The sequence below is a fragment of the Micropterus dolomieu genome, linkage group LG20 (assembly GCF_021292245.1).
Source record: "Micropterus dolomieu isolate WLL.071019.BEF.003 ecotype Adirondacks linkage group LG20, ASM2129224v1, whole genome shotgun sequence".
In the NCBI taxonomy this organism is placed as follows: Eukaryota; Metazoa; Chordata; class Actinopteri; order Centrarchiformes; family Centrarchidae; genus Micropterus; species Micropterus dolomieu.
In genome coordinates this window covers 13,236,565-13,250,910 of record NC_060169.1, presented here as the reverse complement: position 1 = coordinate 13,250,910, position 14,346 = coordinate 13,236,565, and the positions used below count along the sequence as shown (strand labels likewise).

Sequence of the window (14,346 nt, the reverse complement as noted above, 5' to 3'; positions counted from 1 at the left end):
GTTATCATTCTCATCCAATACCTGCACCTTGAGGAAGGTCTTGATGACAAGCTCTCGAGTATTCTTAGCAACCACAATTAGCTCATACTCCTGTGTCTTCTCATAGTCCAAGGGCTCTGTAGTCTCTAGCAGGTATTCATTCTTGAATAGCTGATAGGGGCCAAGCCTGAAGGGACCAGTCCCTTCCAAATGACAGTCCACCCTTTGGTTCATATCAATGTTTTTGACTGTAAAAAAAGCTATTGGAGAAAACGCTGGCTCAGACTCCTTTATTGCCACCACCCCATCCTTTTCTGGTGCAATATACCGGGGTATGATAGCAGGGGGTCCTGTAACAACTTTGATGATATGGACAATAACAGTGGCAACAGCAGGGATACAACCAGGTCCATTGGCCAGAATAGTGAGTTTGTAAAACGTGGATGTTCCAGTGTCTATTTTCCCTGCTAGCTTGATCACCCCCGTGATTCTGTCCAAATGGAACAAGCTTCTGGTGTCCCTTGGCACACGTTCACTGTAAGCATAGCTGATCTGAGCATTAGCACCAAGGTCAGGGTCAAAAGCATGCAGATGTGCCAAATGTGCCCCTTTTGTGGTATTCCCATGCAGAGTGACATTGATTTGTGACTCTCTGAATTGGGGGCAGTTATCGTTCACATCTGTGATAACAATTTTTAAAGTAGCCGCTCCGAGTAGAGGAGGGGTCCCTCCATCCTCTGCAATGATATCTGTAATGTATTCGGCCTGGGTCTCTCTGTCCAAAGCCTCAGTCACAATGAGGAAGGGTGTCAGCTCACCTCCCTCGTTCTCCTCAACATCCAGTGTGAACATGCCAAAATCATTAACAAGCCAGTAGGTCTGTACTCCGTGAAGACCCAGGTCCGGGTCAACTGCAGACTGCTCCACCGCATAACGAGCATTGATGGGTGTGTTTTCTGGGACTGACATGCAGATCACATCCACTGGGAACTTTGGCCTGTTGTCATTCACATCTTCAATAACGATCTTAACTTTGATGAGCTGAAAGTATTGCTGGGGCAAAACAAACACATCCAGTGAGAGGACACATCCCTGTCGCTCAGCGTTATCAGGACAGAGGGTCTCCCTGTCAATCTCTGTAGCAGATGTGTAAAGCTCACCGGTGGTATTATTTAGCTTCACATACTGTTCACTGACCTTCTTTTGTGGAAGACTGAATAAAAAGGGGGGTTCAACAGTGAAATCCAAATTTAAGTCTACTCCAATGGCCCCTATGAAGGTCCCCCTGGTTAATCCCTCCTTTATCTTATAGATGAGCTCTTTTGCATGGCTGAATTTTGCAAAACAGGAAAGAGGGCTGGAGTAAAGCAAGATGATGCACAATCCCTGTAATACAAGATAATCAAATATACATTTAATAATTCAGTTTAATGAAAGTTGCAGAATTGAATGATATTTGCAAAATTAGGTATTTCCCATGTATTACTGTTTAGTGTGAACATTAGTATTTGTTATATTAGCCGTTGCACAGCTGTTAAGACACTTAGGACAATGATTTTGATTGTAATCATTTCACTTAAATCCCATTATGATTATCATTTTATCCAATCAAATTCATGAAATTAGATTCTTTTGACAGTTTAAGGTTTAAGTTTAAGTCATAAAAGGACATGAGAATAAAACAGTACAGGGGCCTAGTCATGCCTCTGCCTTAATAATATGAAAAAGTATTCATTCACAGTATCATAAAAGGTACATGTAGTTGTGTTAAAGTGAATTCTTCTATAAAGTGAATTATCATAAAACTTACCCATATTCCTCCTCTTTTGCTAAGGCTGGGGTGTCTGCTGTTGAACATGTTTATGTCCGAGTCCGGCACTTTCCACTTATAGCAGGAAGAGTAACATCTTAAGTAACTTAGGCATTTTGAGCGTTGTGCAGCGCAGACCTCTGCTGAGTGCTGTGCCTTATTGCTATCTGACTTGAACAAGTCGTTCATCCCAGTGCTCGCTCAGGACACTCCCACCACATGCAAATCAGTCCCTAATGCTAACCAATGAGAGCCGGTGGCCACTGGGAAATCTTGAGTTCACACATTCTTTTTTTATGCGTGCTATCAAAGCACATTGACACACACCTGCACTTTCTATACACACCCATGTTGTCACAAGCAGCTGCATACCTTGTATTCCTGTGGCAGAGTGAAAGCAAATGAATACCAACCAAGCAAATAACAACACAGAGACTAAGCAAGATGTAAAATATCCACAGCATAGAGATTACTTTAATCCAACATTAGTTAAAAACACTACAGATAAAAAATGAATTAAAGCAAGTGTAGATAGATAGATAGCCGTTGCTCAGTTTACAGTCATTGCAACCATAATCAAACTGTGAAATTAATTTAATGTTTAGCTTCTACATACATGCTATGTATGCATGAAATCAATATAAAAAGCATGAAAATATGATAAACATAGTCAGCAGGGAGGTGATCTTGGCATCATAAGTGGTGCTATGGTCTGATGCTGGATTGAGCCTTTAACTAAATCAACCCCCTAATCCCCATGTGTTCTAAATGCCCGGCCAGCTGTTTGCTGGGATTGGAAGCATACTGCTCAGAGAAATTGAGTGATTGAAGTTCTCTGGAAATGGGCAGATTGAGAAAGTCACACACACACACACACACACACTCATTTTGTTTCATACTGTGTATGGTCTTTGCTGCCATACCTCGTCATAAGGGTCTGGTGGATGAACAATACTGGGGGCTAAATTTGCATTTCCTGTGTTATTTGGTGAGAAGAGAAATAAACCAAATCTCTAGGAGTTTTATGAGGCATAATACACAGTATATTACAGTGACATAGTATTTTAATATGGATCATGTACGAGCGTGGGAAAGCAGCAGATCAGGAAAATGAGAGTCATTTGAGAGCTGCCTTGAGGTGCAGAGCTTCTGAGGTGTTCAGCTGTTGATCATCTGTGAGGAGTCCATCCAGAGCAGTTACCTTAGCTTCGTAAGATCAATCCATCGGATGGAAAATACAGCATGTTCAAATTTTGATATGGTGTGTGAAAGTGATGCATCCCAGAGCAATCAATCATTTATGTTATTTTCTTTTGCAGACTAAATCTATTAACATAAGAGACCATAAGAAAACACTGTATTACAAAATTTGAAATTATTTGCAATAATAATGCTTACAACACAAATGGTGGCAACATCACTTTTCACAAATGACTGTGGCTTGCAACTTTCAAATGCTCCTACATTGATTGCAAGTATGCCATTTTGTTTTGTTTATGCTCCAAATTTGGTGAAACAGATCACAAAAGAGCATTTCTGAGACAACATACCACTTCTAAGACAGCATACTATTTCAAACATGTTATGTGTTACAGGCTGTTATTGGCTTTACATTATTTACTCTGTTGCAGGTGCCTTACAAGGTGCTGTAACACAAAGGCCAGTGATGCTCTGTGCCTGTCAACCTGATACTGTGACCTCTGTGTCTGTTAGTCCCCACTAGTCCCCCTTCTACTCCATATCAACTCACCAACTCTCAACTCATCTCAGTATCACAACCGGCAGGATGAGGGACAGGGTCAGTTTGGCAAAAATAAAGCAATTTGTCCCCAAATCAGTTGAAATACAAAATAATGACATCATGAATGTCATTACTGTGTTGTTGATACATGAATCATCTTGGTGGGAACTTTGCTGCATGTCATACTAATTTATTTATCACTATTTTTCTGTCACTCTAATGAAGAAAAGTAATAAAATGTTTTTAAAAATACTTTTATAAGTTCATCTAATGAGTTCACCTGCAATATTTGTATTAATTGTAGTATATGAACTAAATGTGCTATTCTTGTTTCTTTGTCAATTCTCAAATCTATTGTGTGTAAATGGTGGTGACAAAAAACACTACTATAGAGTACTCCAAAGGTTGAATAAGGCCAAGAGAGAGTATGTTTTAATTACATCATTTGCTGCTCCGGGTCTGTGTGAGATGAGCCTGGGTAATCTCTGCCCAGATTTCCTAACAGATGTCCTGTTAACCATGGTCTTTTAATCAAAGTGCTGGTAAGCTATCTTGATAGCTACGAGACAGCTCCATGGCTGTTAAGTAAAATGATATGGCCGCACAAAAGTATCATGGCAGGAGACCCAGTAGCTTGAAAACTCTGGAATCTGTATAGAAGCATTAAAACAGTCTGTGCAACAACAGTCTAACCACAATGTCTTCCACTGGGATGATTTGTTTATTGGGTTAACAGTAGTTTTTTGTTATTTTATTTGTTTATGGCAAGTTGCCATTTTCAAAATTGGACGATACATGTTTACACTGCCAATCTGTGCCAGGAGCAGCTTTCCAAAAATAACATATTGCACACATCTGAGCTAATTGAATAATTTAAAATAACATAAAAAAACAACAGCAACAACAAAAAAATGTGTTATGCTCATTAGTTAATGAGGTTTCCTTTAGGGCCATAACACACTGTATGACAAATTAATCTGTCACATTGTTTTGACTTGCTCTGGTCAGTGTCCCTTTGGGCCGACCAGTGTAATTGTGTAAATGCTTCAAAATACTGGGGAGCTGCACTATTCCCTAAATTTAAAAAGTCTGTTGTGAGCTATATTGTATGTGACATTCACACAGTACAAATGAACCAAATGGCCAAAACAGTGTTGCACTCTCCTGAGACTGTAATTTTGAAAATGTCAAAAAACAGAAGCCAGCAAATTTAGTTATTGAGCCAGCTGAATTCGCTGCTTCTATACTATTATGCAGTTCCAGAAATATGCATCACAGCTGTATTGTTTGTTATAATGAAATGTCTGTAGAATAGCCTCTTGGTAATTCTATACACTGCAGTCAGAAAGACTTGTTTTCTAACATCTGATTAATCAAAACTGCATTTCCTGTGTTTATCACAAAACATTAAGTGCTGCAAATTGAACACAGATTTCAGTTTAATGGAGTACCACACAATGCACTGTTTAGTGAGTCTATTCAACAGTGCAGAAATCTCATTCAGTCCTCATATATTATGTCAGAGCTGAGAGTTGGCCATGGGAGATAGTCGTCACGGTTCTGCCCACTTTGCAATACCTGAATGCATAATGGGCACTATTAGCATATATATATATTCTGTCTTGACAAAGTCCCAGTATTGACTTTTAGCACCAAGATGGGCATATATGAAAGGGTATAAGACAATAAATAACCTTTCCTCTGTCTTTATTTTTGTCTTGGAACAACATTTTCCAGCCCGGTGCACTCTAGTGTGCATCAGCCACACAGCAGCTGCATCCCTCAGTCTCAAGGGGAAGGAAGTCAGTATTCCCCACTGTATGCACAGCCATCAACAAGCAAGGGGAGAGAAGAGTAGATTTTTGATTAGTTCTGCAAAATGGGATGGAGTGTAAATAACCAGGACAACTATTTGCTCTGTAGAGATATAATGAACTTTTCTTTGAGCAAGTGTGCACTGGTTTACTTTAATCTGTAAAGTCGGCCATTTGCGTTCTTGCTCTGTCACTGCCATCTACTGGTCGAGGTGACATAAAAGAGAAAACAAGTAATGTTTCAGTCACACATATACAGTACAGTACAGTGCAGTATCAGTGTGTCACATTACTGGTCCAGACCCATAAAGCTTTCCTGTTTATTGTTGAGTCCAAAATGCAATTTGGGACTAAATCTACTTCCATTGCCTTTTGTTCTAAAGCAGGATTAGATAAATACAAATGCGAGTGTTGAGTCCAGGGCTGAAAACTTAAGAGAGTACTTATTCCTGATAAGTAGATGATCAGTCATTTTTCCTGTGGAGACCCAATTTTCTTGAAAAGGGAAAGGTACAAAGGAAAAGTGCTTAAATATGTCTCTGTGGCTTGGTATCATGGAACCAATTTTGGTGTAAAATGGAGCTGTCCTAGCATAATATTATACTACACAATTTCTGAACCCTAAAGGTCTGTTTCTATTAACTGAAAAAATACTAACTTCTCTCCCTTTTTTTTCTCTTTCCTCACACCTCCCCTGCTGCTTCCCTCCTCCACTGTTTTCTCCCATCAGTTTTTCTCTCTTTCTGCTCTTGACAGCTGCTAAAGATGCACCATGGCACAAATGTGAGAAAACTGGAGGGACGAGACAGAAATATTTGGAAAGTATAAAATAACATTAAAACCTTGTGAGCTTGTATTTGATAGGCAGACAGAGAAATAGATGGTAAGATAGGAAGAGACTGTTAAACCTCAGTATGGTGTGAGTGTGCCTTTTATGCCTCTGCAGGTGCAGGCTGGGTATATCATTGAGAACAGGTGCTGTGGTAGAATGTATGCCCCTCACAGCTGCAGCCAAGGAAATTACTAGCCAGGCTTCCCAGTAATGAAGTTTCTATCGATTGACCCACCAGAGGTTCTTGTTTCTGCCTGCTAACAGTGTGACTATTTCAAAGCCTCAATTTGAGGTTTTTGAGTACATCAATTAAGGTATAAAATGGAGTTTCCAGGAGGGTACGATTTGCTGATGGAAAATAATCGTAAAGCAACTTCTTATACTGTCATAACTCAAAACATAAGTCAAATTTTGTTTCATCAATGTTGGAGAAAATCAATTTTTTCTTCTGGAATTACTCACAAGCAACACTTCACATTAACTGTTGTTGTTACCCATGTGTTTTTGTTACTGCAAAGATATGTGAAAACACCTCTCTGTGATGACATACGTGATAAGTATGACCTAAGTAGTTTGAGATGTAGAACCTGACACACTAGATTCACACAGTAAATTGCAATATTCAAGTATATTCCTGTATATTTTCATGCAATGCTATACTGCAAAGTATTTTTTTACCACGAGGGGCAGGAAAAAATGCCTCACAATGGTCCCTCAGATAAAAAAGAGGTGCATAATGTGTGTAGACAATTGGCTGAAAATTGGCCCATGTGCTTCCTCTAAACGGATGACATCCACCCTGCAGCGCTTTCTTTTGGTTTGTAACTTCAACACCTTCATTAGCACTTCAACCACATGTCTACACACTCCTTTCATTGTTGACATTGCTGATCTACACAGTTAACCTTTAATAAATTACTCTTGTTTTAAGTAGAACCTCATGTGGACTCCCTCCATGTCATCTTCCCTAAGCCAGTTTGTGACAATAACAAACAAAAATATACACATACACACACACACACACACACACACACACACACACACACAACTACACACACACACACACACACACACACACACACATACACACACACACACACACACACACTACATATTTGAAAAATAAGCCTCAGTGAGTATTTTCATATTAAATATTCATTTGTGTGTCAGTAATTACATTAATTTCCTCTATGATCATGCAGCAGGATTACTGGGGAGGTCTATAGCAAATGAGAGGGAAATGGGGAACAGCAAAGGGAAATAGCAAGAAGGCTCAAGAAGGCTGTTGTGTTAAAAATAATAATTTAAATTCTATGCATGCTTATCCAGTGGCTGAAATTTCAATATGATTTGTTAAAGAAGAAAGGGAGGATTGTATAGACAAAAAGACAATGTATTGACAGATGTTTATGTTACAATTCCATTGTTAATATTAGGTTATGTAATAAGTATTATATTAAGAAGGCAGACAAATCCTATATGCTTTATATGTTTGGAGAGCCCACAAATCAAAAGAAGCAGAATAAGGTCACAGTTGGCCATCTATGTCAGGGGAACTATTTTCATTTGACCTTAACAGGAAACACCAACTGGGAACGGCTCAATTAACGTCTTTACCATCAAGAGTAGTGTGTTCTTAATTGAATGCTATTGAGATAATATGTGCGTGCACACAATATGTAACCTTGTAGCACTGTAACATGACATTCTGACCTGTGTATTGAGAAAGAGACATATTAACTACAATTCTGACGTGCACAGCAGTAATGGACCTCTGTAAAGAAAGCCATTTTGTCATTGATTATTGATTTAATTACTTTAAGTGTAAATAAATGTATTGATGATGCACTTCGATACAAAAAACACGCTCAGTGGACACTTAATTAGCATTAGTTACTTGTTAATGCTAAAGAGCCAACAATGTGGCAGCAACTCAATGCATAAAAGCATGCAGACATGGTCAGGCAGTTTTGTTTTTGGTTATTCAGAGCAAACATTAGAATGGGGATGAAATGTTATCTAAGTGACTTTGACCTCTACAGAATAATTGTTGTTGAGAAACTGCTGATCTCCTGGGATTTTCATGCACAACAGTTTTTTTTTCACCTTTAATTACTAAAATAAATTAAGAGGCCATCTACTGCACAAATTTGAAAACATTTGTATCTACTGGTCATTTCAACCCCCAAATGAAAATAGGATCCAGTTTTAAAAATTCCAAATTTACCCTTTAAGGAAAAAGTTAGCTGTTAAAGGTATGACAAATTGTAGTGTTGAAAAGAAGTGCCGTGTATAGTACCACTTCTGTCTTACATATTGTAAATAATGGAATAGTGGAACTAATTGGAGAGACATCACTGAAAGACACAAACCTTGATGGAGCACTGAGACCACAACTCCGTCAACAACAATAGATGTTGTATAACCAGTGAGCAACTTGCTTTGTTGTACTTATTTGAACAGTTTTAGCACAACAGAAAATGCAGCTGTTAATCTAATTAAAATGAAAAGGTGTGCTACTGAAATGTAACAGTTTCATTATTGCAGAATGATTTGAATGTCATTAACAGATCCCCTGGGTCTCGGTGATGAAGTTCTAGAAAAACATGATGAGGTCAGTGTAAATTTAAAGGAATTTGAATTCTTGATCTTCAAATAAAGAGAAATGCAAATGACCTTGTGAAAGACAAGAAAATATTTTAAATGTCCTAATCTAAAACATTGGGTTATACCATTTCTGAGTTATAGTGCAGAAACAATGTTAAACATACACTGTTTTCACGTACAATCCAGCATAACAATCCTTATAGAGTACTAATACAGATGACAACAGAATTTTGACAAAATAAGTTTTTTTGCCTGTTATTTGAGATTTGGTTGATCTGTGATCACAAATGTCCACCACCTGGGGGTTTGTGTGTAAATCTTATTTATTTTATTATTTTAGTAAGCATACTGGCTTTTCCACTCAATGTTGTCATTTTGACAAAGTGAACAAGTGGCTTTAAAACTTTAGACTACTGCACACCATGTATGGTTTAGATTTTTTTTTTTTACTTTTTGGAAAGTTTTGTCTCTACAGATTAATTAAAGTGAATTTTCTGAAGCTTCCTCCTTGAGTCTGATGTTCTTTCTGTCTCTGGTCTTTTGAGTTCATCAGCGCTGAACATAGTCTGATGATTAACTACACTTCACAAGTACACTCAACAGGAACACTGAAGTGATGGATTAAAGAAAGGAAGTCTAACACACAAGGTGAATGAATGAATTCACACATGAGCATGGGCGCCACAGTCACAAATGCATAATTTGCTTCTGAGTAATTAGTACTGTATGTATTATATGCTTCTATCTGATATTTTACTTAAATTTTTTTTTTTTATACAGCAGCTGATGTAAAAGAAAATAAGACATACATAGTTAGCTAGCTGCACTGCAGCACACTCACTAATAATGTACCGAATTCTACAGAATGAAAATGGCTCATAGGTTGAACAGGAGTGGACCAAGCACCAAATCCTCATGGACACTTTGGGACAGAGAAGCGGTCGAGGAGGTAGAGTTGTTGATGCTGATAAACTATTGTCTGTTTGTGAGATATGACCTTATCTAAATGAATGAATTAAATGAAAGTCCACATATAAACCCACAGTATGTGTTCTTTCATTCTGTTTGCCTTGTATTCCTTGTATCCCAGTAATTAGAGTGTGCAGATACTTTTATGTGGAGGTTATTTTTGTATAAATCTATGTCAAACAAAATGCTGATGTTGAAATTATATTTTATGTCCAACCTATCTGACAAAGTCTGTCTCCTCTGCCACAAGGAACCTGCAACAGTCTACTTTTGCTGGCTTCAGAGACAGGTTTGTTGCTTTTGATCTCCACCTAGCCTGAGAGGATTGTAGGTTAATGTAAAAAATATCCAAAGAAGGACAAAACAAGAGATCCCAAGTGATAAAGTGAGAGCGTGTGCTAACCCATGTAAACTATGCACCCTGGGGGATCTGCATGAATGCAATTTCAGATTTTGCATTCATTTGTATTTACCCTCCAGCATGGACTTCTGAACCGTTTTTTTAAAGCTTGGATCTGAGGTTACTGTTTGCCACCATCTCTTTGTGAGTGGAACCACAAAGTTCAAATTGGGGGCAACATAAAATCTGTGCCCCAGCATTTCTCATACTCATCAGATACTGAAGTTTAACATCTTACCCTGACAGTCTCACATGTTGGGACTTTCAGTGTAGCATACTCACACATGACTTCCATGTAACCTCATGGTCTCTTCTTGTGACTTTAAAAGAGCAACCTATGTTGCAATGATTTGGAGGCAAAAGTTGGAAATGAAGTTGGGATCACGTGAGTCCCTTATGCTCAGAGGGACATTTTGCCACAATCATCCATTACAAAGGAAACAGCTGGGCAACTATGAAAAACAGTTCCTGGGCATTGTACGCATTAAAATATGACTGTTTGAATAATCACACTTTGAACTGTTTTACACCCCTATAGAGCAGCTCCTCATACAAAGGTGCTGCCAAGTGACTCACTATGAGTGGGTCATCAAAATACCAAAAGGGCATAGATGAGAAGTGAGTGTGTGCCTCTTAGCTGGAGCAGAGCCCTGCCACGCCATGTGCTGTGACCATAACACACTCATGGAGGTGAGATAATTCCTTAAGGCTCAGCACTAAATCTGACAGTTAAAAGCAACGTACTGAACCCGGCACATCCTTGTCCAAATCGCTCTAATTCCTCACATATTTTGGATGTTCAATACTAGATGTGCACTTACAGAATCAGAATACATGCAAGTCCTGCTTTGTTAACCCTCTACTGCACACATTTTGATGGTACATTAAAAAATTATTCCACATCATTTCTTGGTTCATTCCATTGATAAAAATTTTTTTGGACCCAATCACCCCAAAATGTTTTTTCGTTGTGCAACAATTATGAATTCACAGATCATAAGACAATGCTCAGACAGCAATACAAAATCATAAATCTTTTTTAAAAATGGCAAGAAATCATTAAGCAAAAAGGAAAAACACCTCAAACACACTGATCAATTGGATTTGCCACAGGCATAGGTTTGTATCATGTGGGTATCATTTTACTTTTATTGATTCCAAATCTGATTCCAATTCCACTTATTGATTTCGGTTCTTATTGACTCTTGGTTCTAGTTCCAACCCCTTCACCACAGATCTTGTCAGCATTCGGTGACCTTCATCCTTGCTCATCTTCCCCTTCATGGCTAAAGTGAAAGGAGTCTCTGCACTAGAGGGGCATCTCTGGGGACTCGTCTCTAAGAAAAATATATATTGGAATCATCTGTAGACATCATTCGTTTCTCTTCAGTATAAAAGGTGAATATCAGCTCACCTGTGTTTTGTGCCTGAGCGTGAGAAGTTGTTTTGTTGACGTACTGTGTAACATATGATGTGACATTAGGTCCGCTTAGCAGGTCCTGGCAGATAAGTAACACTTTTTTAAACAATAAAACGCTCACTTCAGTTCAGTCGGAGCACCACTGAAATATGCAGAAAGTAATGAACTGATCAGCTAAGTCTAAACACATGCTTCTTATCGAATCCACGGTTCTTGGAAATGGTTCAGGATACACAACCCTAGTTAGGGATGGGAGTCATCTTCATCTGTGTCTTCATCTTCATGCCTTTTTATATATTTTTATTGACAGATACCTAGATACCAGTAAGTTTCCAATGCCAATGAAAATTCAAGAATAACTACAGCTTGATATTTGACCCCTATTTTGTATATTGTCTGCTGTATATACCAATCATTTGAATGACAACCAGAGCTCCTGAAAGAACTTTTGAAGTTTCTTTTCACTTCAGCTCAAACCTTTTTCTCCAGTCCACTCCTCTTACTGTCCCTGCTGTCTGATGGGATTTACCCAAAAGACGAATCCTGCTCTTTAGTTACAAAGAACAATCTTATGTCCATTTTTCTTCCGGAAAAGTGTTAAATTTAGTAAATAAATAAATACAAGTATATTTAGAGCTTATATTGTAAACTACTGCATGTAATAATATGTGAAAACATCCAAACACGTGGTCAGTAAAGACCTCTTTGAAAAGTAGCCCTTATCGCACAATGTTGCCCTGAGGGAAAAAAAAGAAAAACTGATTTTCTGTACATGCAAAATAAAAAAGACATCATAAACATCATAAACCTGACAAAAGTCTTCTCTACACCTTCATACACACAAATGTATTTTTTAATTGGACTGTTCTTTGATACTTTTTTGACCATTCTAATTGGTTGAAATCATTTAAAGAAACTTAAGAAAACTTTCCGTTGCCTGAAGGCAATGCTGTGCTGTAGAGGGTTAATATGTATATGATTATGTGCAAATGTTAAACAAATCTGGGCCCATGTGTCCCTTCAACTTAAAATACATTGACACAAAAGCTGCCATTTAATAATACAGGTATAGGCATTGTTGTCCGCCTAACTTAGGACTGTCTCAATGATATTTTCTTTCTGTTTGTTAAATGATTTATAGAGACAGTTTTTATGTAATGTCATTTAACCAGACACAATAACAACACAGGCTGAATCATAAAGATTTCACTGGGAAGGCATATGAAGCCACTATACTGTACAGCTCCAATGATTGGATATGACAAACCTGCCCCAGCTGTTTTCTAATGCATCTGATGTGCAGCTGGGATGCTGTTGTTGTGTTGTTTTTATTGAGAACGTTGAAGTGGTTTGATGTGACAGTGTGAGTGAAGATCCGCGGAGACAATGGACTTGCTCAAGGTCATATCTGACTAGACATTATGAGCAGAGCCCATCTGACTGTCTAAGGACGGGTCCGATGAGGGACAGAGGTGAATAAATACAGTGTGTGCTCTCTCCCTGCATCTTTACTTCCCCCTCCTCTGTGGTTAGCATCCTGAGTAGGGCCCTCAAAGACACATTTTCTTTATTTTTTAGATTACTTAATGGTCTGCACTTACTGGCTAGCATTTGTGCCGTGACATGCAGGCAGCTGTATTTGCACAGTATGCTTCCCGTTCTTTTTCTGCGCACATGGGTGTTATGCATTTGGATCAGCATGGGAACAGCCTGCACCAAACAACATAATTCTATGCCAGCAGGCTCTCCAGGTGATGTATATCCTTCTGCCCTCTGCAGAGTTACGAGTGGGATGGTACGAAGGATAGAATGTGGGTCCTCTGGTGTCCTTTTGATGGCATCTTTATTACCTATTTGTGACATTTGATTGAGAGTCCAAGGAATCTGCCAAGGAAGAGATGGCTGTGTGTCTGCTTCTGTATCTATATGTGTGTGTGTGTGTGTTTGCATACGTTTGTGTAGAGACAGAAAACGGAAAATAGACAAATGGAGCAAAACAGTTGGTGGTACTTGAGTCGGCATCGAGAAAAACAAAGGTTAAGAAAAGATGAATTGGACATGACGAGAAGAAAGAAGGCAGAAAGGAAGTGGAAAGGAGGTTAGGAAGGAATGGGGCACTTGGGAGGAGGGGCATCTGATTAAAAGGGTATTTTCTCTCCCAGGGGTCAAGCTGTCAGAGCAACTTGGTGGCATTTGTTGTCCCACCTTTCCACTGTGACCTTACATTAAGCCAAGGGGAAACAAGAGACAAGCACACTGGCTTGTCATCAATATCACATCTGACACCATCTCTCTCTATCTCTCTCTCTCTTTGATTTGACTCTGAACGCCACAATCTCATGAACAACTATGAGTTAAAGCTGTAAAATGAACCATGATGCAGCAACTGCATGGCTTATTTTGCAAATTGTACTCTGAATCTAATTTCATAAGCTAATCTATGACAAATTTGACATTTCATGAATAGCTGCCATGTTTTTTTCCTTATAAAAAAAATTATTAGTAAAGGCCTGCGACAGCTCAGTGGTGCATTCTGTCCGTCAGGGATAGGAAAGATTTATACTGATGTCGGAGTGAAGAAGAGAACTGTCAGTCATCTATTGTAGAGCCTACCTTAAATAACGTCTATCTCAAGCAAATACCTATTAGCAAATGCTGTCTGCCTGTATCGACAGAATGGATTGATCAGTGTGATTACTGGTTTAAATACAATTATTTATTAGGTCAAGATAGAAAACCGTTCAATTCTTGCCAAACCTCCATCCACTTTCAAA

At 38.6% G+C, this 14,346-nt stretch overlaps 1 protein-coding gene across 1 annotated transcript in view; it reads right to left on the bottom strand.

Moving 5' to 3' along the window:
- The window catches only part of LOC123959156 (protocadherin-20), a 4,241-nt gene extending 2,404 nt beyond the window's left edge, over positions 1-1,837 (bottom strand). Inside the window, exons 1-2 of the mRNA XM_046033061.1 lie at positions 1,790-1,837; positions 798-1,365 (exon numbers count right to left, since the gene is read on the bottom strand). Of these exons, the coding sequence (XP_045889017.1) occupies positions 798-1,365; positions 1,790-1,837 (616 nt within the window). The remainder of the gene's footprint in view (positions 1-797; positions 1,366-1,789) is intronic.
- Between the last annotated feature and the right edge of the window lie 12,509 nt (positions 1,838-14,346).